General features: G+C 48.6%; 2 protein-coding genes across 8 annotated transcripts in view; one reads left to right on the plus strand and one right to left on the minus strand.

Annotated features, from left to right (window-relative positions):
• The window catches only part of MATN4 (matrilin 4), a 36,532-nt gene that overhangs the window by 2,162 nt on the left and 8,185 nt on the right, over window positions 1-26,185 (minus strand). For all 7 annotated transcript variants that reach the window (XM_044986604.1, XM_044986599.1, XM_044986602.1 and 4 more), the window contains 9 exons: window positions 14,140-14,257; window positions 10,519-11,088; window positions 7,627-7,749; window positions 6,665-6,787; window positions 5,862-5,984; window positions 4,912-5,034; window positions 3,117-3,530; window positions 2,423-2,575; window positions 729-833 (listed from right to left, as the gene is read on the minus strand). In XM_044986604.1, the coding sequence (XP_044842539.1) occupies window positions 729-833; window positions 2,423-2,575; window positions 3,117-3,530; window positions 4,912-5,034; window positions 5,862-5,984; window positions 6,665-6,787; window positions 7,627-7,749; window positions 10,519-11,088; window positions 14,140-14,215 (1,810 nt within the window). In that variant the 5' untranslated portion in view covers window positions 14,216-14,257. The remainder of the gene's footprint in view (window positions 1-728; window positions 834-2,422; window positions 2,576-3,116; window positions 3,531-4,911; window positions 5,035-5,861; window positions 5,985-6,664; window positions 6,788-7,626; window positions 7,750-10,518; window positions 11,089-14,139; window positions 14,258-26,185) is intronic.
• The window catches only part of RBPJL (recombination signal binding protein for immunoglobulin kappa J region like), a 41,304-nt gene continuing 33,726 nt past the window's right edge, over window positions 18,608-26,185 (plus strand). Inside the window, exon 1 of the mRNA XM_044986606.1 lies at window positions 18,608-18,870. Coding sequence (XP_044842541.1) covers window positions 18,849-18,870 — 22 coding nt within the window. The 5' untranslated portion in view covers window positions 18,608-18,848. The remainder of the gene's footprint in view (window positions 18,871-26,185) is intronic.

Below are 26,185 nucleotides of genomic sequence, written 5' to 3' on the forward strand. Positions count from 1 at the left end.
GAAACGAGACAGGGTGGCCTGCTGGTGAGAAGAGGGCTGGGGGGCTTAACATCAGGTTAAGAGGGCGTCAGCCCAACAACATACGGCTAATAACTAATTGCACAAACATTTCACCCACACTAAATGAGGAGAGTCCCCTTTGGGTCTGCTGGAGACACCGCTTTCTTGGGAGGCCTGCAGGCCGACACAGAGAGCTGTGATAGTCTTCCCCAGAACGGCTTTTGGACATCCACAGACATGAGCCTGCCCCCACTTGGCACTCTTTTCCCCCCTTCCTGTAGGCACCAAACAGACCCAAAGATCCCCTTTACTCTTCCGCTCACCCCATGTTGCAGTAACCTGTCCCTCCAGCAGGAGAAAGCTGGATACAGCTCTGGTAATCCCATTGACACACACAACTGCCATTTAGGGCAAGCATTTTGCACTTGTTACTATTCAATTGCTAAGGCACTTGGGAGCCCCTTGGTCTTCCAAAAGGTTACCAGGGAGCATAAATGAACTGGAACTCAGCTCTGCTAGCCGTCACTGCCTGGTCAACATCATAAACACCATGAGTCAACTCTTCCATGGCAGGCAGTGCAGCCCATGAAACCACACTGGCTGAATTACACAGAGGAAAAATCAAGGCAGACACTGTCCTTAGAGGAGCTGGAACAAACCCAGCTCCATTTGGATCCTGCACCGACTGTCGCTAAATGCAGGCCCCTGCTGGTGACCCAAAAGGATATGTTTCTCTGTCAGGTTTTCCAGGATGCCCACGGTGTTTGACTGGAACTGCACAAGGGCCTCACACTCACACGGGCTCCGGATCTCAATCTCCCCTTTGCCCTCCTCTGAAAAACAAGAGTTTAAACAGCATCAGGAACCCTCTATCTTTCTATGGCACCTTCTGAAAGTCCTTGATGAGCATTGCCCCCAGCTCTTCCGGGAGGCAGGCAGCTACTCTCCCCGTGTTATAGATCGGGGAGTTTGGGAGTGACTTGCCCAAAGATATGCAGGCGCTCAGCAACAGGGCCAGGAATAGGAGAGAAAATGTAGCAGAACCCAGGAGTCCTGGCTCTCAGCCGTATGCTTTACCCACTAAGCCAGGCTCAGACCAATCAGTTTGGATGGAATAGTCCATATCGGGAGAAAACACTAACCCCTGTGGGGGTGTTATTCTCGCGGATCCCCACGCACACCTCCCATACACGTTGATGGGGGCTACGCTGGCTCAGGGAAGGGAACAGGGCATGTTAACAATGGCTATGCACGTGCGGTGATGAGGGAATAGATCCCTTTGGTTTTGACATCACAGTTCACTCTTCTTTTAAAATGACCAGCAGAGCCCCTCACTGCCTTTTTGCCATGTGATTTTATCAGGTCACTCTCTTCAGTAAGCTCTGGAGCCAGGCATTTCTAAGTCCCAGGCTTTGGCTACACTTGCATTTCAAAGCGCTGCCGCGGCAGCGCTTTGAAGCGCTAAGTGTAATCAAAGCACCAGCGCTGGGAGAAAACTCTCCCAGCGCTGTCCGTACTCCACTTCCCTGTGGGGAATAACGGACAGCGCTGGGAGCGCGGCTCCCAGCGCTGGGGCTTTGACTACACTGGCGCTTTGTAGCGCCGCAATTTGCAGCGCTGCAGAGGGTGTGTTTTCACACCCTGCTGCAGCGCTGCAAATTTGTAAGTGTAGCCAAGCCCCCAGATTATTCTCCTAACACTGTATCTCTGCTTATCTAATAAAAACCCAACAGGCTTATCATGGGGAACATGTAACGTCAAACAGTCCTGGACAACACACTCCTATTTTCAGATTCCCCATATTTGCCAAGCAAGCTTCCGGGCAGAGCATCCACCGCAGATTAACATAAAAACGCACCGGCCGGGGCACATTGCTCTGTTGCTAACTAGGGAAGCCTTGGATCCTGAATGTCACAGACGCCATTGTTCTGCCTCTGAATTCCTGCCTGTAAGTGCTTTGCAATAAGGAGGACACCATATGCTACAGGCACCTTCATGCAGCCTCCCTAACTCAATCATCCACATATTTCGTTGCTTGGCTACAGAAAGGTCTGTACAGAATAAACTTAGTTGTTTCTCTTTATCCCGACTAGCCGTGGCAGAGGAGGAGTGTCTGAGCTCTTCTGCAATATAAATATTAAGTAATAATCAAGATCACATAGGAAATCAAGCCTGAAGGGCTTTGCCCACCTAGAGTTGCCACCTGTCTGGTTTTCACCCAGACAATCCAGGTTTCAGCTTGTGTTTCCAGGCGTCATTTGACAAGTCCTGATGTCCAGTTTTTTGACCTGCAGCCGAAGAGGCAGAACAGGGGCTGGGGCTGGGTTTCGAGGGAAGAAGTGGAGAAGGGGCGAGGCCTCGGGTTCCTGTTACCAGTCATTAGAAAGGTGACAACCACTACACAGGCTCTGCCAGCACCTACCTGGGCAGATGTTAACTTTGAGGTTGTCGACTATATGAGTCATGGTGCTAAAGTCCGCGGAGTACGAGAAATGCTGTTCCACCGGCGCAGAGGCAATTTCTCTCAGCTCCTCTTCAACAGCTTTTCCAACCCCAACCGCGAACATGGTGATCCCTGCACAATGGAGTGAAGGGTGGTTCTGTACAAGCTGAACATGCTCGACGGGCATCCTGGACTCGACTGCCCCAGAACATGCCCACAAGGCGGGACCCTCCTAGAATGACATCAGCTGGGCCAATGCTGCCACAATGCTAGTGACCGTAGTGCCCTGGGTGCTTCTGGGAGCATCCTTTGAATATGGCAGCCACATGGATGGGCCAGGTAGCTGGGGCTAAATGCAAGGGCTTGGTCAGGATGGCCAGCCCCTAACTTTCTCTGCCTCAGTTATAAGCTAAAATGTGTATTATCCTGTTGAGAGTCAGCAGGCTACACGTACCAGGGACTGGGAGGGTCAGTGTGCCAGACACCGAGAGGCCATGAGCGTCTCCATGCTGCAGGCACCCAGGGACCACCAGCTGTGTGCAGCGAGGGGCAAGCGTGGAAAATTTGCCTGGAATTCTGGGTGCATGAAGAGCATCCCGAGTCCCACCCACACAGAGCCCAATGAGCTGTGAAGCCGCTGGGGTTCGTCACCCCTTTCCCATTGCACCCTCACCTGATTCCTTTGCTTTCCTGGCCCATTCAGAGATATCGTCCTGCGAGCGCCCATCGGTGAAGACCAGCCCAATTCTGGGAATGTTCTGGGAGAGGGGCCTGGCACCTTCGGCCTCTGAGAAGCTGTGCTCTAGCATGTGCTTGAGGGCCAGACCGGTCATGGTGCCCTTCTCCATATACTCCACCTTCAACACCGCCTTCTTGATGTCTTCTGCCGTCTTGTACTGGTTGAGTGGGAACTCGGTGCGCACACGGCTGGAGTACTGGACCAGCCCCACCCGCGTGCCGTGGGGCGACACATCCAGGAAATCCACAATCTGGTTCACAAACTGCTTCACCAGCTCAAAGTTCTGAGGCCGGACACTCTTGGAGCCGTCAATCACCAGCACCAGGTCAACATGGCCGCTCTTGCACCCTGCACCAAAGGAAGAGGTGAAAGGTTAGACGGCACCAGCCCTGCCTCCCGCGCAGAGCTGGCTCCAGGCACCAGGGAAGGAAGCAGGTGCTTGGGGTGGCCAATGGAAAAGGGCGGCACGTCCGCGTCTTCGGCGGCAATTCAGCGGCGGGTCCCTCAACTGCGGCACAATTGAGCTGCCGTCAAAGTGCTGCCGATCAGCTTTATCTTGTTTGGGGTTTTTTCACTTCGCCGCTTGGAGTGGCAAAAAAGCTGGAGCCGGCCCTGCTCCCAAGGGCACAAAGGGAGAGCTTAGAGCGAGCAGATGCCAGGGGCGGGAGGAGCAGAGTCAATGGGCTCTGGGACTCAATAGGGATTCTTCCCCCTGGATTCACTGCTGAGCTACATATGCTGGCTGTAGCTGATGCAGGAAAGCAGGACACAGTACAACTGGAAAAAATGTGGCTACAATGTCACAGCCCCAAGAAACCACGTGAGTGAGGTGATATCTTTTATTGGACCAGCTTCTGTTGGTGAGAGAGGCAAGCTTCCGAGCTTAGAGAGAGCTCTCTTCAGGTCTGTGTTAGCTGGAAAGTTTGACTCTCTAACCAACAGAAGTTGGCCCAGTAAAAGATATCGCCTTGCCCCCCCTTGTCTCTCTAATATCCTGCGACAGCTACAACAACACTGCACACAGCCCAGAGAATTCCACTCTGACCCTCTGCCCTGACCCCAGAGATTCTTGGGCATCCTTCTCAAAGCCCCGCCAAATTCCCACCCCCAAGAACTCCCTGTGGGGGCCCTGTGCTTCCCTCTCACATCTCTTGCCAGTCTCACACACACACACACACACCTTGCACTGTTGCTTCCATCCCTCTGGCCAAGGAGGACCAGATGGTACCTTAACACTTCCACTCAGAGCCAGTCATCACCTCTCCTTAATCAGCCAGAGGCCGCTCTACCGAGTGCAGCAGGACTGCCTTCTCTCCCTCCAGGAGTCCACGTTAGCTTCCCCAGCACATTCACCCTCTTGTGCCTCACATCCCCCAGTCCTCTCCTGGTCCATGACCAATCCTGCCAGCCACAGGGCTGTGTTGTTACACAGCAGTTTACTTAGTGGTGATCCTCCTACTGTATTTTCTAACCAGAGAACCCCCTGGAATTCCTGTCTCTGTTTGGGTTTTGGATGTGTCCGTAGCCGAGATGGATCTGGAGCAAAATCCCAAGATCAGGCACTCCTGAACCTTAGGGTGGTTTGAAATTCCCACCTAGATCCAGACTTAATTTCACATCTCAAGCTGCCACCTCTCACTGGGAGCACCTTGAATCTAGGTGCCAGTTACTACAGACCAAAGTCCATAAATTAAGGGCACTATCCCTAGGCCTTGCCCCAGATACTCACTATTGCATGTCTTTCCATCCGCATGGAGCTGCTGTCCCTCTGGGCAAACGCAGTGGTAAGAGCCAGGGGTGCTGACACATTTAAACTCACAGCCGTGATCTATCCCATTGCAAATGTCACTGGCTAAAATACAAACCAAAAGGGACAAACACACCATGTTACAGGACATGGCATTTCCTTTGTGATTACCAAGGAAGTGACTTGCACAGAACATTTCTTTCTCACATGAGAACTCAGTGGAGCTGTAGAGATGAGGCTGTCATGCCGCGGGGGGTGCTCTGCTGCTCGCCGGTCCCGCGGCTCCAGCAGACCTTCCGCAGGCACGCCTGTGGGAGGTCCACTGGAGCCGCGGGACCAGAGGACCCTCCGCAGGCATGCCGCCGAAGGCACCCTGCCTGCCGCCCTCCCGGCGACCGGCAGAGCGCCCCCCGCGGCATGCCGCCCCAAGCATGCGCTTGGCGTGCTGGGGCCTGGAGCCGCCCCTGATCACCAATGGAAGATGCACGAGCAATCACTAACTTGCCGTGAGGTCTGTCCCTCTGCAGATCCTGGGCTGTTCAGCTGAATGGTCTTCACTGACAGCACTTGTTCATCTCAGTGGAACTCGGGTTTGTGCACCCCACACCTTGGGGTGTTCTGAAGTGGGACCCAAGTTTGCAGGAATAATCCCGCTTAGGGCTGTAAAGGAATCAAAAGTGCCACTAGCAACACGTCTATACCTCCTGGTGTGACCTCAGGGCACACCCTGGTAAACTCTCCCCAATTTTCCCAGTGCGCTCTGTAATGTGCTGGGTCCTGACATGCAAATGAGCACATCAACTGAAAGGACATCACTATGGTGAGACTTGCTTGGATTCTAAGGCCAGCAGCCAAACCCGGAGGCTGTGGCCTGCCTGTGCTCTCTGGAGTGATGGCGCCCTCTGCAGCAGAGACGCTGACGCAGCACTCACCCTGGCACGCCTTGCCATCAGCCTGCAGAGTGAAGCCGTCGTTACAGCGGCAATAGTATCCGTTCGGGATGCTCACGCACTTGTGCTGGCAGCTGTGGTTTCCAAAGCTGCAGTAATTAATCACTGGAAAGAGAAGGAGACACACAGGCGTGAGGGACATCAGCCATTCACAGCTCACCCATGACCCTCGCCAAGAGCTCGAGGGCTAATTGGCCAGCTGGGCCTGTTTCCGAGGTGGGCTTTTATCAGCTCTTTGCTGCCACTTGTCCTCAGGCCCTACAAGGCTCTGGAAATACGAGGCTCCCACAGATGGTTCGATGCCAAGGCCCTGCCTCAGGATGGTGAATTAGCTCAGAGCACAGTTGGGACAGGACAGGGGGTCTACTGATAGCACACAGGGGCCATGGAGCTCCCTGCTCATCACTAATGAGGCATCTGCTGGCCTTTCAATCTGGATAAAGCATATGTGGGCCACCACTCTGAGCTAAATCTCTCCTCGTGGACAGTGGCTGCTAGGAGCAGGTGGGCAATGTTGGGACTAGAGGCCTGTTCCAGGTTCCAGACTCTCTCCTGCCCATCTCCTGTCATGAAGGCGCCTAAGGGAGCAGAGTCCCGTGGGTCTGGGAGAAGTAAGAGATTGCAGATGCTGGAGAGACTGATGGCTGGGCTCTCCACAAGAGCCGAGGGCAGGGGGACACAGACAGAGGGCATGGTGAGAAGGAGGGGAATGTCTGGGGCGATGAGGGGCAAAAGACAGAGAATGAGAAACAAGAGGAGGCGGCACAGAGGAGACAGTCACGTACTGGTACAGGTCTTTTTGTCCTGGTTGAGATCGTAACCCGTCCGGCAGCGGCAGGTGTAGGACCCACGAGAGCTGACACACTGGTGCTCACAGCCATGCTTCCCATCAGCGCAAGCATCAATGGCTGCAGAGAAAAAGGAACCACTTTCTCACCCATTCCTTCACCACCTCGCTCCTCGGTGCCCCCAGAGCGGGGCCACCCTCTGCCCTCCTGGCCTCAGAAAGAAGACGCAGCACAGACCGGACATGTCTGAAATGAGGGCGGGGAAGCGTGTCGCACAAACACACTGACATAGGGACAGAAAGAGGGGACTTGATGGCCATTGTGGGCTCATGCAATTACAGCCCATTTCCAAAGCACAGAGCCTAGATATTTTGTCTTTTGCTCATTTGAAGGCACATCCCCCTGCCAGCACTCGGTCTGGTGACACTGTGAAGGAACCACGTACAGAGTTCAAGGGTATTTCTGACAAGGGCTGTGTCCCCATTTACTCTTGCTCTGCGTGGACCCCAAATGAAAAGATGCTGCAGCTGTGGGTGGTTATGTTTCAGAGGAGTCATTCCCATCTCAGCAACACAATTATCATTTCGCAATAGAACGAAGTCCGGCCTGCCGGCCGTTCCTATTGCTCTCTGCAAGGGTTCTTAACGCAGACCTAGGCCTATGGTCAAAAAGTACTAATAACTAATTAGCACTAGTACCTATGTCCAGCACAACACCAGCAAGTTAGTCAAAATGGGAGGCAGTGTGGCCTAGTGGGTAGAACATTAGACTGGGACTCAGGAGACCTGGATCCTATTCCCTGCTCTGCCCCTGGTCTGCAATGGTGAGCTTAGGCAAGTCTCTCTAACCCCGTGCCTCAGATTCCCCATTTGTAAAGCAGGGATAACGATACTAGTCTCCTTTCTAAAGCGCTTTGAGATCTAAGATATAAACGTAGATCAAATAAAATATGCTCTTACGGGAACATGTCTTTCCATCTGTGTTGAGCTTGTATCCAGGGTTACATTCACAATAGAAGGAGCCTGGGACACTGACACAGGTGTGCTGGCAGCCATGGTCCATCTCTGTGCACATATCCACACCTGAAAGACACAGTTGGCCATGTTGGGGATTCATTGACTCAGAGCATGTGTCAGGTGATCTATCTAAGTTCTTATATTGCCTCCATCACTGCAGTGTCTGCTGATGGTGTTCAAGTCACTGCTATTGGTTGTTATAACTTACATTCTCCAATGTTTGCATCCCCCAAAGCATCTCAGATTGACTTCCAACCTATGTACACACAGAGACCACTCACCCACCCAGGGGGAACATGATAGCTGCTGCTACCAGCACACTGCTGACACTCCTCTGGGTCCATAATAGCCCCACAAGTTAGTGATTATTTCTTGCCAGAGTTCTCCAGGTTACTGATGCTGCACAGTGCTAATTGTTTAGGACTTCTTCAGCTAAACATGGTCTTGGGTCTCTGGATCCTGCGACAAAGGATCTAAGAAATGTTCTAATCTCAGTTTCCATCCTGGAGCTGGGAAAACCCACAGACCTAGTATAATTCAGGGAAATTCACAGACCTAGTAAAATTCAGCTTAACTAACAGTGTGACTTTACAATGATATAGTTAAGCCAGTGCAAAAGTCTGGGTGAATGCCTTAATTTCGGTTTAAGAACATAAGAACAGCCATACTGAGTCAGACCAATGGTCCATCTAGCCCAGTATCTTGTCTTCCAACAATAGCCAATGCCAGATGCTTCAAAGGGAATGAACAAAACAGGGCAATCATCAAGTGATCCATCCCTTGTCATCCTGTCAATCGCAGCATCTGGCAGTCAGAGGCCTGGGGACACCCAGAGCTGGGGTTGCATCCCTGACTATCTTGGCTAATAGTCATCAATGGACCTATCTGCCATGAACATATCTAATTCTTTTCTGCATCCAGTAATAGTTTTGGCCTTCACAACATCCCCTGGCAATGAGTTCCACAGGTTGACTGTGCCTTGGGTCAAGAAGCACTTCCTTAAACCAGGCTTACTTTGGTTTAGGGAGGCAGTGTGGCCTAGCAGATAAAGCACCAGTGACTCAGAAGACTGGCTTCTATTCCTGACTCTGCCACTGGCCTGCTAGATGACCATGGGCAAGTCACCTTCTTTGTCAAGTGCTTTGAGATGTGCTGCTGGTAGGGCTGTGTAAGAGCTGGGTATTATTGGCAGTAGCGGTTTAAGCTGAGTAGATAATGGCTTCAGCTAACTGCAATATGCCACTCTTCATTCAAAATAAGTGTCGACATGAGCATTTGTCCTGGTTTAACTTAACCAGTGCATGGTAATGCATAGACAAGGCTTCAGATTTGGCCACGGATGAGACAGCAAGCTGTGAGCGCCAGACACTAGTTCACAGAGGCTTCAAGTTTCCCCACAAAGAAAAGCTGACTGTGTCCTTTTGTCCTTTCACTGAACAGTCACCTTAGAAGTTGCAACCAAGGTCACAGCAACTGGCTGCAACACAAGCTGCGGGGCAAAGTCCCCAAGGCTCAGTATTGTCTGTTGGCACAGGAGGGGCAACCAGGCACCAGCCTTTACAATTACTGAGTTGCCGCAGCGCAAAGCAGCTTGCGGTGGAAACAGGCCTCCCCTCTTCAGGCCAAGGCCAACAAGGTGGTTGCAAAGAAGTGATACCAGGCCAGGCTTTATTAAATACAGATGCACAGACAGTGGCATATGGCAAATGCTCAGAGTTACTGCACTGCACGTGCACACCGGGTAGCTGGACAGGAAATCTGCCCATCCAGAACAACATGAGGCAAGCAAGATTCCAAACCTTGCCAAAGGCCTCTCACATTTCTGAGTTCTATGACCCCGCCCATCCCTTCAATTTGGGGGAAGCCAGCTCCATGTTTCTGTGATCTCACGTCCATACTGTCACTTGTGCCACTTCCCCCCAGCCTCAGCAAACGCAGCTCAGAAATACTACATAGGGCAGATCTAGGTAAGCAAATGTTCTGGCTTATGAACTGTTTGGAAACAATTAGGGGAAAGGGCAAGAAAAAGGGAGGCTCCCCTTAAAGGGTCACTGTCAAGGAGTCTGGCATGAGTGTTATCTCCTCATTGTCTGTAGCAGCTTCCCAGGAGCGTCAGCATCATAACATTTCCCTTTCTGCACTACCCTTGGCAAATGTTGCTCCCCGACAGCTCAGTTCTTATACAGCAGAAGCTGACTTAGCAATGGGCTGGTTTTGTTCTCTTAGGGTATGGTTTGAAGGTCACTGAAACCAACAGAAGGAGCCCGGGATGCTGACACAGGTGTGCTAGCAGCCAGGGTCCAGCTCTGTGCACATATTCACACCTGAAAGACACGTCTTCACTCAAGCCTTTTTATGAACAGGTATCGTGCAGATGCGCTGTGAGCTTCCTGCGCACAGATCAGCCAATGCACCTCAGTCCTGACCCCGCATCAGTGCCTGCTCTTTCTGTCCTGTTCCCCTCAACTGCATGGCCAATGCACCTTAGTCCTGACACTGCAGCGCCTCCAGCTATTGCAATCCTAGGCACCAACACTCAGTTCTTTAACCCCACCCTTAGAGTTCTCTCTGCTCCTCCAGAAGTGGATTTCTCCTGAGCACAGAATAACAGCTGCTCTGAATTGTGCCCTCGTTTTGTGAGGCGGGGGAGGCACCCCAGGCTCACTGCATCCATGATCTCAGCAAGGCTCCAGAAGCAAAAGGCAGGAGCAGCTGCCACTCCCAACCACCACCCAGCTCATGTTTCATGCTGTCCCTCCACATCTGGGTGGCTAAACCCAGAGCCCGTCTGGTCCCACAGCAGGCTGTGGCTAGGGTTCTGTCCCCTTCACTCACCACACAGCTTGTCCTGGAACTGTTTGCCGAACTGCTGGATGAGATCGAAAGACTCCACCAGGAAGACGTGCTCCTCCAGGGGGTGGGAGGCCATGGCCCGCAAGGAGTTCATGTCTGCCCGCTGGACGCCCACGGCGTAGATCTCAATGCCAGCACTCCGTGCCTGTGCTGCCACCTCTGTCACGCGGTCCTGGGGCCGCCCATCCGTCACGATGACGGCCACACGGGGGATCTTCTTGTGCAGTGGGCGTGCTCCCTCCTGGACGGTGAAAGCCAGGTTCATGGTATACTGGATGGCTAGCCCCGTCATGGTGCCCTGGGCCAGTGGCACAATGCTGTTGATGGCCTTCTCCATGTCAGCCCGCTTGAAGAAGGTCTTGAGGGAGAAGATGTTCTGCACCTGGCTGGAGTACTGGATCACCCCCACCCGTGTGGCATTGGGCCCCACCTCCAGGTTCTGGATGATGTCGATCAGGAACCGCCGCATGGTCTCGAACTCGAAGGGGCGCACGCTGCGCGAGCTGTCGATCACAAACACAATGTCCAGGGGGCCAGTCTTACATTTCACCGCTGGAGGAGGAGAAAGCAAAGAGCTGGTTGAATCTCCCTGCCTTTCTGTGTTTGGGGGAGCGGGAGATAGAAAAAATCCTCTTCCCCCCACCTTTCTCCTTCAGGCAACTTTACGGTCCCCCCAACAGGGCCAAGCTGCATAGCAAGAGCCCCAGCAGATGTGATGAGGGGTGGGAGTGAAAGATCAGGCCTGGTGCAGCCCCTCTTATCTCTGGGTGGGGGTAACGGTTCCATGGAGATAGCAGGAGTCACAGAAGACCTGGATCAAAATACAGACCGAGTCTGGAGCTCCTCTGAGCTCCATTACCACAGAGCTGGGTGAGAGGGAACCTCGGCAGAGGCTGGAGATGGATGTGCCAGACTGGGAGAAAAAAAGAGGCCAAGACATGCCGTCAGTCCCATTATCTGTGGCCCTGGGAAGGTTAAAACTTGCCTTTGGCTCCCTGAGCCCCCCAGCCCAGGAATGACACAGAGTCCTCGACTGGCCCAATGCCATGGGGGGCCCTGAATGAGCTGGGAATGACGGATTCCCAGCAGCGGCTTTCTTGCTGCATTCTGAACAGAATGGACATTCAGGTGTTAACAGCTCATGACAGCATGGCGGGTGGGCGGGGACCACAATATTGGCTCATGCTTCAGAGACACCTGAAATCCTTCCGCTCAGTGTTTCACTCTCTCCTGATGCCGGGGGGTCTCCCAGTGCAGCCCTCTGAGACAGACCCTCATTTCTGAAGGACGCTCTAGGTTTTCCTGTCTGAGCTTGCAGAGAAGTTTCCGTCCTTTCGTCTGAGGCCCCAAACTCTCCTCCCAGCATTTGCAGCCAACAGCCTGAGGGCTGTGATTTGGGCTAGCGGAGGAATGTAAATGAGACAGGCCCGGCAGAGCCAACACAAGGGCGCAGGCCTGGGCAGCCCAGATGGACTGGCACCCATGGGACTCACACGTACAGAAGATGCTCACAGGCCCTCTCCTAAAACCCAAGACCTGCCTATTCCAGAGATAGCCAGAAACAGGGAGACCAATCTGCAGCCACTAGGGTCCCTGTGGGTCGCACAGAACTCGCCTCCTCCTCCCCCCAGCTGAGTCCTCTGGGCCTGCTGCTTTCCCCTTTAGGGCGGTGCTGCCAGAACAGCAATGCAGTGAGGATTAACAGTCTCTGTTTTTTTTATTATCCCTGGGCAAATGCCAATGGAGGAATGTTTGGCTGATTCAAGCCCTGTTAATGCTCCTCAGCAAATCAGCTTTAACAACATGCCTGACAGATCTCTCAGGCGGCACTGGAGCTGCACCGGGGGAGCCTCAGGCAGGCAGAGCCGCACAGCAGCTTTGGTGATGGTGATTCCGACTACATGAAAGTGGCCTTCTTAGTCCTGGCAGCCGAATTCCACCAGAACTCCTCCAATCCCCATTCTGCCACTCACACACTTTAAGCTCAACCCTCCGGTGCACCCGGGCTGCTCGAACCTACGCCTGGCTGGTACAGCCTCCAGAGACCTTCCACAGCTGGGCTTTGCTGGAGCACAGCGGGATCCAGACACACCCCTTTCTGCCCTCAGCTCCCAGTGCCTGTGGCTGTGAGGGGTGGGAGGTGTCACAGGGCAGGCTACCCTGGGCTTTATGCCACCCAGGGATTCCCCCACCACTGGGGATTCCCTACCTGACAGTTTAACCAGCTAGACAGCCCCTTGGTGCCACCAGAGTGGCACAGGGGGTCAGAGCAAGGCTCAGGATTGGGCCTTTCCTCTCCAAACTCACCAGTAAGCATTCCAAGCAAGAGCCCTTCCTCCCTGTCAACTTCAAGTAGAAGGTAGCCTGACAGCTGGGGCAGTGAGCAAAGGGTTATCAGTCATTAACCCTATTCTGTTCCAAGGAGGCTATAATTTGGCTTCAGACTCTCCTGTCTATCTATCTATCTGCTTGTGCCAAAGCATTTTATAATATTTGGGGGGGGAATCAGACCAATCCAGTCTTTCCTGACTCCCTGCTGTGAAAGGTCATATTAGGGAGAGGCCCTGAGATCTCTGCACCAGCTCCTGGAGTCATGGTATATAAAAGTATATTACGACACTTGTCTATCTGTGCTTTCGCAACGGATGAGGCATCACAACCCTCTACAAGGGCGCCGCCTCTGAGCAGTTCATGTGCGTGTATAAGATGGCCTTGCCCTTTTGCAGCTGTAGTTTACATACATAAAAGGCTCCACAAGCAGGCTTCATGGTTCCTTCTAGAGCAAACATTAAATAATAGCATTAAATAATACCACTGTGGGTAATTCTTTTATTCCCCTCTAAGTCCAACACTGCCTGGATTTTTATCATGTTTTGCAGGCTCCTGTTTTTCAGGCATAAAATGAGACAGACTTCTTAAGAAGAAGCCCACAATGGAGGAGCCATGTCAAATGGTTCCAAGTCCCCTTCTGCACCTAATTTGTGCATGCAAACATGAGCAGGGTGTTTTGCACATACAACGGCATGTGTTGTTTGATTTGCCTGTTACATGAGCCTTGGAGAATGTGACCCTAAATATTAAACAAACACATGAAGTCCCCATGTCTGCTGCCCAGAATCAACAGCGCAATCTTTAAGTGCCTGGACATCTTTGATATGTGCCCATCTGTTTTCTCCATTTGGAGTCTCTGCTGCTCCTAACACTGGAACTAATTTAGCAACCTCGGCCTACTGAGAGCTCAGGTTGGAGTTTTCGCACCTCGGGCACATGCTGCAGTGGGACTGGCAAGGAGTTCAGCACTCGCCTATGCCTTGCTCTTGGAGTTTGCTTGTCTCCTTTAAAAACTGCTACTCTAGTAGGAAATGTGGTGTCAAAGACTGAGGAATCAAAGAGTTCTTCATGGTTTTTCTCCTAGTGCTCAGCTCATTTATAGAGTCAGATTCTGTTGGCTGATGGGTTTGGAAGCAAAAGCGAACGATTTATGGCAACCGTAGACTCTAGCTCACTGTAGGGGGTATCTATTACTCTGACTTACACACTTGCACATCAGCCAGGGCTTTGGCTCCTTGCTTATAATCTGCACAGCTTTGGCCAGCTGCTCACCTGCAGGCTTTGGTCTGGCTTCTAAGGCCGTTAAGATGAGCGGGAGGAGAGGAACGGCAAGTAGCAGCTTCATCATTCAGCTCCAAGAGAATGCAGCCTCTGGAGGTTAGAAGGTTCACTGCAAGGAGAAGACAGGAAATCACAATGCTATTCTGGGATGTTTATAAGGCAAATATGAACATATCCCGGGAACCAAAAAGTCAGCAATAGTCACTGTCCTGGTCCAGGGTGAATGATCCAAAATACTAACCCACAGGAGTCTAAATAGATGCACCAGCATTTCAAAAAGATCTCTGAATGGTAATTATGAGAGAAGGTGGGAATTCAAGCCAGTGACAGGAGTAAGGAAGGGAAAGCCAGCCAAAGACCAACAACAAAAGTTAAGGATGAGATTTCCAAAGATAATATTTTTCATTGCAGTTAAATTTCATTACAGTTGGTGATGACGCATCAAACAGAAAGAGCTCAGTTTGATTTGCAAACAGTGGGCCGAGCTGGCAGTCAGACAAGCCTTATTGTATAAACAGGGCAGATCTGATTTATAGCCAAACACTCTCATAACTGGATGCATCACAGCCACCTTTAGCCCACAGAGGAGCAGGTTGTCTGTATCAGGGAAAGTCAGACAGTAGTTATCCAGTCACCTTCTCTTGCCATATATCATCAGACTGGACTGAGGGACACTGGCTGTGTACTGGGTACTCATGAATGAAATGCTAGCCCAGCCAGGACAGGGCCCCATGTGCTAGGTGCTGTACAAACACAGAGTAAATCACACTCCCTGCCTTGAAGAGCAACGGCCATTAGTTTGTGCCTGCACTCCTTCCCCACAGAATCCAGCGACCTGTCTGCAGAGAGATGTTACCTTATTGAACCTCCAGTGTTTTGCAGCTGTTTCTTCCCGGGATAATTCCTTGGTTGCATCCTCTGTGCTCCAATATTTATTTTATTTGTCTGATGCAGACAGCTGCGTGTTTGGGCTCTTAAGGGGAAAGACATTTAGTTTGTTTTTTCAAAACCTCAGGATGTCACGTCCACCTCCACTTCTCCCCTCCCCGGTTATGAGTTCTTCACTGCATTTGCCTGTCTCCTTTTGGGGATACTTATTTATTTGTTTGCTTTTATTAATGCACCAACCAATGATTAGACAACAATCATGGTGCAGTATGAGTAAAATAAATGAATACTACTAATGGCCGCCGCCAAACAATAGAGCTTTATGCTGGGTGAAAGCTAAATAGGGAACAATTATATAGATATCCTCAGAATAACTTGATTCTCCCCCTCCCCCTTTATGCATTTGCACAGTGAAACTCAAACTCTGCTCTAGCCCTGAATCTTTAAATGCACAATGGAGCTCTTTGTGCTGAGGTCTCTGCGGGCAGGACATTCCATCCAAGAGGAGGCGAGGAGACCCCACATTCCCAAAGACACAGGTCAATATGGGAGAGCAGCTCATATCCCAGACGTGTACACAGGAGTGCTGCAAATGGCCATTAAAATGCAAATTGCAGCACAACCCAAAGCAAGGAATGTAGCCAGAGAAAAGCAACGGGAGGGAGAAAGGTACCACAGCAAAGGGTCTGGACAGTGCCAGGTCTGGTGCGGTTTGTTTGCATGTTATCTGATTCGGAGCCAGGGAAAGGAAATAACAGGCACGTCTCCGGAAATATCACCTTAAGGAGATAAAATAGAGGTCTTAAGGCACCATCTCTTTGGAATACAAACAAATTGATTGTGTAAGTCACTTCAGCCCCTGAAGTTGAACGAGCGGTCTCTCTGTCTTTTGCTCAGATTTGGGATAAATCCTTATTATGCGATTGCTTTAGAGAGAGCAAGGTCGGTCAGAATAAGTTTTAAAGATCATTTAGACCTGTAATTCGTTGCCAGCAGAGGCAGATATTTCACTGGCATTGCCTGGAGCTACAGCCAGGGCACCAGAGGAGAACACTCCATGACTGGAGTCATCTGGATTCACAGAATGTTGAACTACAACATGATATTGAACTAGGGCACTTCAGAAATGACAGGTTCCCAAAGCCATGGACCATGCCAAAGGTGGTGTTGGTCTGGGTCAATCTGTAAATCAGGCAATGAAGCCGTTATCTGGAAGATGATCTCCCTGCCTTATGATTAAAGGAAAACTTCATTACGGTGTGGGTGAGATTCTATTCTCTTCATCTAATTACCAAGAAAACAAAATCACTATAAAAATATTTAGGGCCTAGATTTTCAGGAATGCCGGCATACTTTCAAGTATGCAAAACAGGTGTGTATTTGCATGCCTAATTTCTGCAGACATTTACCTGGATCATAACTGCAGTTGCAATAACTGGCCATGCAAATATTCTTAGAGTCAACCTGTGAAGAGTAGGACTGAGAGAGATCTCTTTCCCTTTAGAGCCCTCATGGTTCCTATACCAGTCCATACCTCCAGGACAAAAAACCACCACAAACTTCCTGCAGCTAAGAAGATTCTTCCTACTTATGTTACTTCATAATTCTTGTTTACGAGGACACCTTTTTACTGTTTTATACATTCCTCTGAATCATCTGGCCTCTGTTGGAAACAGGGTATCAGAATAGATGGTCCATTGATTTCATTCTGTAGGGCAGTTCCTATTCTCCTACAGCTTGGAAATCAGTCTCTTCAAATTGTTGTGGGGCAAGTTAGATTTATGGCCCCAAGCTGGAAAATATCGTTAATAAGCTATCTCCCTGTGAGAGAGGCAGCACCATTTACGGAGCTTAAAAAAGCAATTTTTTCAGTAAGTCATTTTAAGAATAATCATCTGTAAATATTTATTTAGTGCTCTACGGTTGCAGTCATAACTAATCACTTGAATGTTCGTTTAACCGCCAACTAGAAATATACAAGCCCTGAATCAATCTTTTGTAAGGAAGCAGGTCCAGTTAGTAGGTTTCAAGCTGTATCCTTAACACTGTCTCCAATGCTGGTGTCCACACTTCAGAAAGGATGTTGAAAAACTGGAAAGGACTGAAAGTCAGAAAAGAGCTACAAGAATGATTTGAGATCTGGAAAATATAGCAGGCACTTTAATCTAGCCAAAAGGTCACAATGAGATCCAATGGTTGGAAGCTGAAGCTAGACAAATTCAGACTAGAAACAAGGCCCAAGTTTTTAGCAGTGAGCATAATTAAGCGCTCAAACAACACACCTAGGGATGTAGCGGATTCTCCACCACTTGAAGTCTCTAAATCAAGATTAGATCCTTTCTAAAAGAGATGCTATAGATCAACCAGAAGTTATGGGCTTGGTGGAGGAGTTACTTGGTGAGGTTCTCTGGCTTGCTTTATGCAAGACATAAGATTAGAAGATCATAACGTTCCCTCCTGCCCTTAAAATCTATGATGTGATGAATCTTTCTGAGCAATGCAAGTTTGCTTGCAGCTTGGAATGCATATTCCTGAAATGTGCAGTATGAAGGTATTAAATTATCACATTATGCTAGTCACCCGCCTTCTTTGACACAGGCAGACACCGTTTAGTGGCACTTGCTCTGATACAGCTAAACATCTTCAAGTGAAATAGTCTGCAGGAAACACTTGGTCCCCAACGAAATCTGTTTCATTTCACTCCTTTTTAACAGATTTTTTTCCCCAGAGGTATTTTTCTGGGAAAAAGCAGTTGCTAACCAGAAAACATTTCTAGGCAGCTGTGCCATGCATAACATTTCTGTAGGTTTCTAGAGTCCACGCCTTACTCCAGTGGCAGGCTGGCATGGAGCCTAGGTTTGTCGGTATCCAGGTAACTTCAAAGCCAGCACAGACAGAAGAATGAACTGTAAGGGAGAGAAACAAACAAGAAAAAAACAGCTGGGGATTTTTTTTTATATCCTCTTAATTCTTTAATCATTCTTCAAGTTCCAGTGGGCTGGAAGAGGTTAATGTCTACCTGGGGTGGGTCTGTGTAATAATAATGCATGCCGCATCCCAGTCATGACATCAGGCATTACCGCATACTGGCCCTGCAGCACAGCTTATACTGCCTGATGCCATGATTAGGATAGCAGCATCAGCTCAGCTCTGTCCCAGCTGTTGACATGCCATGCCATGCCATGCTGCACCCATGACAGCCCACAGGGTGACCCCAGTCATTTCTTCATTCCTCCCTCCCATGGGAGAGGTGGGATTTGCCCGCTGGGCTATGCCTGTTTGACTCTCTCTCCCTTCTCTGCTTTGCCCCGTCTCCCTCTGCCACCACTGCTGTTTGCCTGGCAGAGGCGGGAGACGTGTGGGAAGCACACAGCTGGGAAACAGGTGCTGAAAGGAAGAGCAAATACTGGGCAGGACTGAAAAATTAGGAAATAATCAGGAGACCTTGGAGATAACAACCCAGCTATAAAGTGAAAGAGATACAGTCAGGGTGCGATTGCTCAAGGTAAAGGCTGCTGGGAGCTGTTCCAGCACCACTGGGTGATAGGGACCTCGGCTCAGGCTAAGGAGACAAAAATGTTTCCAAAACAAGAGGGGTGCCAAGATAGAAGTTCTTTGACTTTCAGAGCTGCACAAGGACATAAATAATCACCTGCTTTGCACTGGGCAGAAGGATGCCTAAACCTGGTGGTTGATACGTGAGCAAAAGAGGTCAGCACAGGAAAAGTACGCAACAGAAGGGTAGATGGTGGCTCCAGACTCCTCTCAACTCACAGAGCGATCACTGGCTGGGAAGCCTCCCCCACTTCACGATGGATCCCCCAGGGCAAACAGGTATGTCAGCTCAACACCCTGTGCGTGCTGCTGCTTCCACACACGCTGGCACATCTGAGCACAGTGCCAACTCTCTTGCATTGCTCTCTGCTCAGATTGCCTCTGTCTGTCTGGATTATCTGCCAAATCCTGACTCTCAGGGAAAACAGCAGCTTCAGATTTCAGTGTGGCTCCTTGGCGATTTGTTTCCTAGCTACAGGTTAATAGAAACATTTGGAATATTCCACTTCTGACCCATAATCACAGGTCAGGGATCTGAAAGCCCTGGGGATGCAGATCAGCTCTGTATTCCAGTGGCTATCATAGGCTGGGAGGGTTTTGCCTATTGGATTCTATGTGAGAGTGAGTGGGTGGATGAGAGAGGGGATGAAAGTCGCAGGGGGCTGAAGCACTTTCGCAGACAGAAAAATCTCTGACCCCAGTGTTTTAGGCAGAGAAATGGATTCTGGATTAGACCCCAGAAATCACAGCCATTTCACTTGGACTTGCCATGGTGTTCCTGTGACTCACACAGTTTGTCTGCATTTCTGGGATTTCTGCTGCTTTACTCAACAACCCCAGGAGCAAACAAGTCTCAGACTCAGAACGGCATGTTCCACCTGCTAAAATGGCAATAGCAAAAATGGCCAGATTGAGATCAAGGACCAGAGGAGAGTGGGGCATTTCCCCAAGAGTCTGTGATTGGGTGCCAGTCATTCTTAAAGTACACATGAGAAAGACTTTTGGAAAAGTTGGTGGAGGACAAGCAAGGACAATAGCCAGAAAGTTTCATGAGCTGCTCCAGTACCACCTGGTATGTACACAGGGGACAAGAATAATAATTAGAGCTGATTGGAAAAATTCTAACTAAACATTGTTTTGTCAGAATTTGCCCATTTGGAGAAACAGAAATGTGCTGCAGAGACAGTCGGAGTTTGCCGAAGTTCTGATGGAACCCAGACAGGGTTCCAATGGAGGCCTGGCTGCCAGGCAGGTTTTGAAGGCAGGTTTTGCTGGAGAGCTCAAGCTTCTAAGGGCCGCAGCTCTGGGGCAGCCAGCTTTGTGGACTGTCCCAGACTGTTTACTGGGGAGGGTCTCCTGGGGTCCATAGCAATCCACCAAGTGGACTGCCCCAGAGCTGGGACTCCATTCCCTTCGTGAAGAATTTTGAAATATTTGGCTTTCGTTCCTAATCAGAACAAAATCAACTTGTGGCCTATCTAAATCCTGCGTGCGAGGGAACTGCCTGTCTGCACTCAGCTCTAGTAGACATAATAATACTGTGGTCTTTTACAAAGCATTGTATCCACAGATCTGAAAGCAGGGTGGGTCGGTATCATTCCCCCCATTGCACAGAGAGGGAAGCTACGCCACAGAGGTGATTTGCCAAGGTCACACAGCAGGTCCTCGGCAAAGCCTGGAAGCCAGGTCTCCTGGTTCCCACAAAGCAACCTCTAGCTGAGCCATCATTAGATCAGTCAGGCTGCAGAGCCGGGGTGGGCAGACTACTCGGCTGATTTTTGACTCATGCCAGGCTGGGCTTTGTATCCATACTCCTCCCTGGTTGGCTACATTATGCCCACACTTAGCAACACTAACAGCACACTGAGCACAGAAGCTGGCGTAGGGACCAACCAAAACAAGTCACAAGCATCTTCATTCTCCAGTGGCTCTCAGGTGTGTTCATTGCACAAAGGAAATGGAAAACCAAACAGTCACACAGCACCTTTCCCACATGGAAAACCCTGTACTCCCTGGGTGCAGGCACCTGGCCTTTCTCAAGCAGTTTCTCCTTCTGCTTTGCAAGAAGCTGTTCTTATAGAGTTCCCTGCCTCTCCCCCTCTACCCCCAAGTCTGATGGAGCCATTTCTCCCCAGCCCTACTTCATCACTTCCCCGAGCCCCTGTGTGAGTGTGAGCAAAGGGTTAATCCCTCTCTTACTGGAAATTAGGGCTCTGGCCCCCAAAACACACACTATTATTCAGCTATTTCCTTCCCACTCTGGCCTAATAACCCTATACACAAATACGTGCCATGTGCGAAACTAAAAAGAGGCAGCTCCTCCGTACCTGAGGATCCTGGGAGAAGGCAGGGGAGAGGCAATTTAAGCAGCTGGCTGAGAGGTGAACAGTCTCATGACAAGAGATCAGTTACGCAATGGGTAGAGCTGCTGGGCAGGATGAGCACAGCACCATTGTACTGTGCCTTTGGCAATGCTAACTCCCCACGAATGCGCTGGGATTGTAGACTCCTCGGGGCAGTGACTTTTTTGTTCTGTGTTTGTACAGCACCTAGCATAATGGGACCCTGGTCTGTGACTCGGGCCGCTAGATGCTACCATAATACAATAATAATGGGCCAGTCCTGGTTTAATGGAGGGGTGATGCTTTTCTATGTTGCATTAAATTCCAGTTCTTTTCACTAGTGGGGAAGCAAATCCCAGTTCTTTCTAATGTTTTGGGAGTCATTTTTATCCTCCAAGACCCAAATTCTACACACACACGCATCTTATGTGTAACAGTAACACACAGCTTTGCAGGACTCCTTTTCAGTAGCATGGTAAAAGAGGCGGGGGTTTAACGCTGCCTTCCCCACCAGCTGTGCTTAGTTCACACAACTGGAGACTTATGTAAACCAAGAGAAGGAAAAAGACAGAATAGTAGCTACAGCAGGTGTCTGCTCTCAGATACCCATAGCACAACAGAGAGAAGCAAAGATGAGATCAGCAAATGGTTCTCATTAGGTCGGTGATTATTCTTCCATATCCTCTGGCTGGACACCCCATCCCAAACCAGACAAGTCTCTCCAAAGAACTCTTTATAGTAAGAAGTGCTGCCAGGCATTCCAGGTATAGCTATAGAGATGCATTTGCCCTGTTGCCAGACATTCCAGGTACTTCCTGACATTCTACTGGCATGTAAAGAGGACGACCAGCCACCAGAGGGTTGGACGCTTCCTGTTTGTACACACAGAAGCGCCTGCCCTGCAGTGCAACATTCGCAGCTTCCCCTGGTACCTTCAGACAAGGAAGAAACTGAACACTAGAGCTGGCTGGAGAAGGGAATTTCTGTCCTGCAGGAAATTCCAACATTTCAAAAGCTGTTTTCATTCCGAATTAGGAACAAAATGGCAAAATTCTGAATTTAGCACAGAACTGAAATTCTGAAACATATCAGTCTGGAAACATCAAAATGTTTCATTTCAATCATGTTAAATCATTTCATTCTGATGATGTCAAAATAGTGTAATATAATATTAAATATAATGTTAAATGTAATATATCATATTAACATTCAAATAATCTGCTTCTGTTTTGCTGGGTTATTAATTTCCATTTTTTGGGTTTATTTTTTAGCAATTTTTGCATTTTATGTAGATATCCAAAAATTGGGAGTTTCAAGGCTCTCTTTGTAAATACTGTAATGAATAATGTATATAACATACATTACTCAGTATGGTAGTATATAACGTAATGCATAATCTCTTTGCAATGCTCCCTAGAGCGCTTCAATGTAGTACTCTTTCAAACAACACACTTGGGAACCTTTAGTGCACACCAGCAGGACCTATATGGACCAATTTATGTGCAACACCTTAGTGCACTTTAGAAACCACACTCCTGTAGCCTGCATTACTGCTCCATCTAACTAGAACGTGTTTGTCTACTCAAGCTGTGAAGCATACTCCCAGCTGTAGGGTAGATGTGCCCACAGAAGCACATAATGGAAACACTCAGCAGATGTCTCTACAATTCCACAAAGCAGGATTTAGATCCCTGCTGAGAAGCATTTGACTTGAACCTCAGACGAATCTGAAATCAGCCCTGGTTTGACTCTGATCTGCATGTGTGAACCAGCTGTAATTTGTGCTAACTCGGCTTGTGTTCACAAAGTTCTCATCAGAGCTGCATGCAAACTTTTCTGCTGCATCTGGGGATCCAGGAATATTCTGAGGCTGCTCCTCATGTTCTCCAGAGAGTTTTGACACAAAACTGGGTTCTCCAGGAAAAAATCACATAGTAATTCCAATATAGCCACACGTCCTCTATCTGGTTTGTGCAAACTTGAACCTCTCCTCTTACCGTACAATTGGGAAAAGGGTTCTCTTGAGCCAAAGCCTTTCCAAATAACAGGACTTGCAAATCTACGTGAAATGCTTCTGCCATACAAAATGGCATCTTGACTTGTGCTAAAGAGCTCATTGGAAAATGACCAAGGTTCCTAACATGTCCAGGTGTGAGACCCAGCAGAACTGAACAAAACAGTTCACATGAGCATCTAGGGAAGTATGTGAAGTTTGGGTCTGAAAGATGCAGTTACCTCCCACCTGAGACACCAGTTTCTCTGCAACTCAGTGGGACAATCTTGGAGCTCCACCACATCCCACCTTTAGGAACAGCAACCCTTCCATGAACTGTAGCTCCTGTATCACCAGTCAACCACTTACACCTCACCCTGCCTTCAGTCTCCTGAAGGTACAAACTAGTCTTCTCCTCCAAGTCCTTATTTCTAAATGCAAAAACATGAAAAATGGCCTCATGCTTTTAAATAGTGAATTTGAAGTATATACGCACTTGGATGTTTTATACTGATCATGTACAGTGTTTAAGAGACTATCCTCTTGAAAAGATAGGTCACTATGGTCAAAAAAAGAGAAAGAAGCTTAGATATTAAGATTTTAGGCGCCTTACGATATGATAGATAGATTCTACAAATTTATTCTGCATGGGGAAGAAAGCCCAACATACTGCACTAATGGATTTAGACAGTTCATCAAGCACACCAAAATCCCACCACTGAAGAGGGGAAAGATAGTCCTATGGTAGTCCAGTGATAGTCCAGTAGTAGCCGGAGTCTTGGAAGACCAGCATTCAATTCCCTGCTCTGTCACAGACTTCCCATGTGAGCTTGGGCAAGTGACTTAGCATCTCCATGCCTCAGTTTACCATCTGTAATTTGGCGTAATAGCACTTCTCCATTTTGCGAGAGGTATTACAAGGTTAAAAGCATTCAAGATTATAAGCTGCTTAAATTTATTGTGGAAAGAGTGGTCCATGTAAGTATCTACATATAGGGGCATTTTAGCAATTTTCTCCCATCACACACACACACCTCTGCTTGACAGAAGAGGCTCACCAGACCCCAGCGAAATAGAAACCCAAGAACAGAAGCATGATTTTTGCCTGCTCCTACAATATTGCATTTAGAGATGCAATACAATATTTTGTCATTTTACTGTGAGCTTATTGAAGTTCAAACTGAAACAAGACGCTCTACAATTTTATCCTGACCAAAAAACCTCCAAAAATCCTGAACATGTAGCCTGTGTAGCATATTCTATGCACATTTCTATACCATTCCCTGTTTTAACTGGGCTATTTTTAGAACCTTATCTTGCCAAGACTGGAAAGGGAAAAGAACCCTTCTAACCGCTAAAAACGTTACATGACACTGAAAGCTATGTCTGTGTTGCAAATATCTACAGAGGACCAATTCTTCCAGCCCCAGCAGCAGGTAACAAAGAAGTGTGCATGCTGGGTTTCAGTGACTGACCTCTGAATGAAATCCTTATGCCAGCTCTGATTAAAATCTGGGGGAGTTCACATTAAGTGGATTGATCCCAGATGTTCCAGCTGCTACCATATGGCCAGAGGTGGAGATAAAGTTATTACATTAGATAATTACTACTGCCAACAAGTCAAATGGGCAGCTCAGCCCTGTACCATTCCCAGGTGATGCTTGTGTTTGACTTTTGGTATAAAGAGGTTAGTCAGTTTCTTTGGAAACAGCAGATTTCCAAGAAGTTTCTCTAAAAACACAAGTGAATTATTTTCACAAACATTTTTTCCCCTCTTAATTACTCAGACTAGCATCTGGCCATCATTCACTCACACACGCACTACATTGCACCCCATCCTTCATATGCTTCAGCCCTGTTCATTCAAACATTTGTAAATTTCATTTTATGATTTTTCCGGGTTTTAACAAGGGAGAGGCATTGTTCAGAAATCTAACAAAGGGGCCCCTATTGGAAACTTTTAAACGATTTAAGCAAAGATTTCCCTTGAAAACCTTCAACCCCTGCTGGAAACCTCCAGGGAAATACTGTATTAAGAGCAATCACAGCACTAGGCCCCTCAAGGACCACAAACTGCCTGCAAGTGTACCCTAGTTAGCACCAACGAAAGCATCTTTAAAGGCAACTCCCAAGCTCCAGCCTGTCTAATCTAATTAAATGTATTTTAATTCTTCCTTTTCGTGGAATTTATGAAAGTGTTTGAATAACATTTCCAGCTGAATGCAGTAATGGCCTGTCTGCTTAGACACAAAGTGTCATTTTACCAAAATTACCAAACTCTTCTGCATGCCTTCCAGATACAGAAGATCCATTCACTTCACTGAGCCATGCTCTGAGAGAAGAAAATCAAAGTTGAGAGTTACCAGGTAGATCTGAGAGCAGGATTTTGCTCTGGGTTTTTGCACAAATCAAAAGGCAAATCTAATGACATCCCAGAATGGACCTGCTTCTGAAACTCAATTTGTAATGGTAGTTCTGAACTACATGTTCAGTGCCTATTATTAATTCTTATTATTATTACAAAATCTGCTGTTCATTATCAAAGGCTCCTCTATAAGGTAAGGAGAAGCTTCTGCAGGGATAGGGTGACCAGATGTCCTGAATTTATAGGGACAGTCCCGATTTTTGGGTCTTTTTCTTATATAGGTTCCTATTACCCCCACTCCCATCCCCTGTCCCGATTTTTCACATTTGCTGTCTGGTCACCTATGCAGGGAACTTTAATGTAACAACTTTAGCCCACATGCAATTGGGGCTCAAATGAGGCAGAAGTCCCACTGGCTTTCTTAGTGCGTGAATAGATCCTACATTCTCAATCTTAAACTGATACATTTCCTGGCAGCTGTGGTCCAAGTAAACCTGTATTAGTCCCAGGAGCTCGTCCCCCATGTCACTTTATATATGTGGTAGGCTCCTTTCAAATTACAGTGTTCCTTTGCACGCTAGCCTCCTGATGACTCCCCAATGATTCTCTGCACCATCACAAATGCTGCCCTGGCTCCATGCTGCACAATGGGAAAAAGCAAATAACTTCATGTTCTACGTCTGCTTAATTTGGTTTAGTTCAGATTATTGCATATTAGCACAGATACTACGAATGTATAACAGTCTAATTTTCCAAACGAATTAGCTGCATAATTGCTCTTGTGAAATGTACACATAACTGAATACCTAATTCTCCTGCATAATTATCATGATTCCATGCTTATGCAAATATATATAATTACCATCTGCCTATGCAATTATCCTGTTTGCATGT

Source organism: Mauremys mutica, chromosome 13 (assembly GCF_020497125.1).
Source record: "Mauremys mutica isolate MM-2020 ecotype Southern chromosome 13, ASM2049712v1, whole genome shotgun sequence".
In the NCBI taxonomy this organism is placed as follows: domain Eukaryota; kingdom Metazoa; phylum Chordata; order Testudines; family Geoemydidae; genus Mauremys; species Mauremys mutica.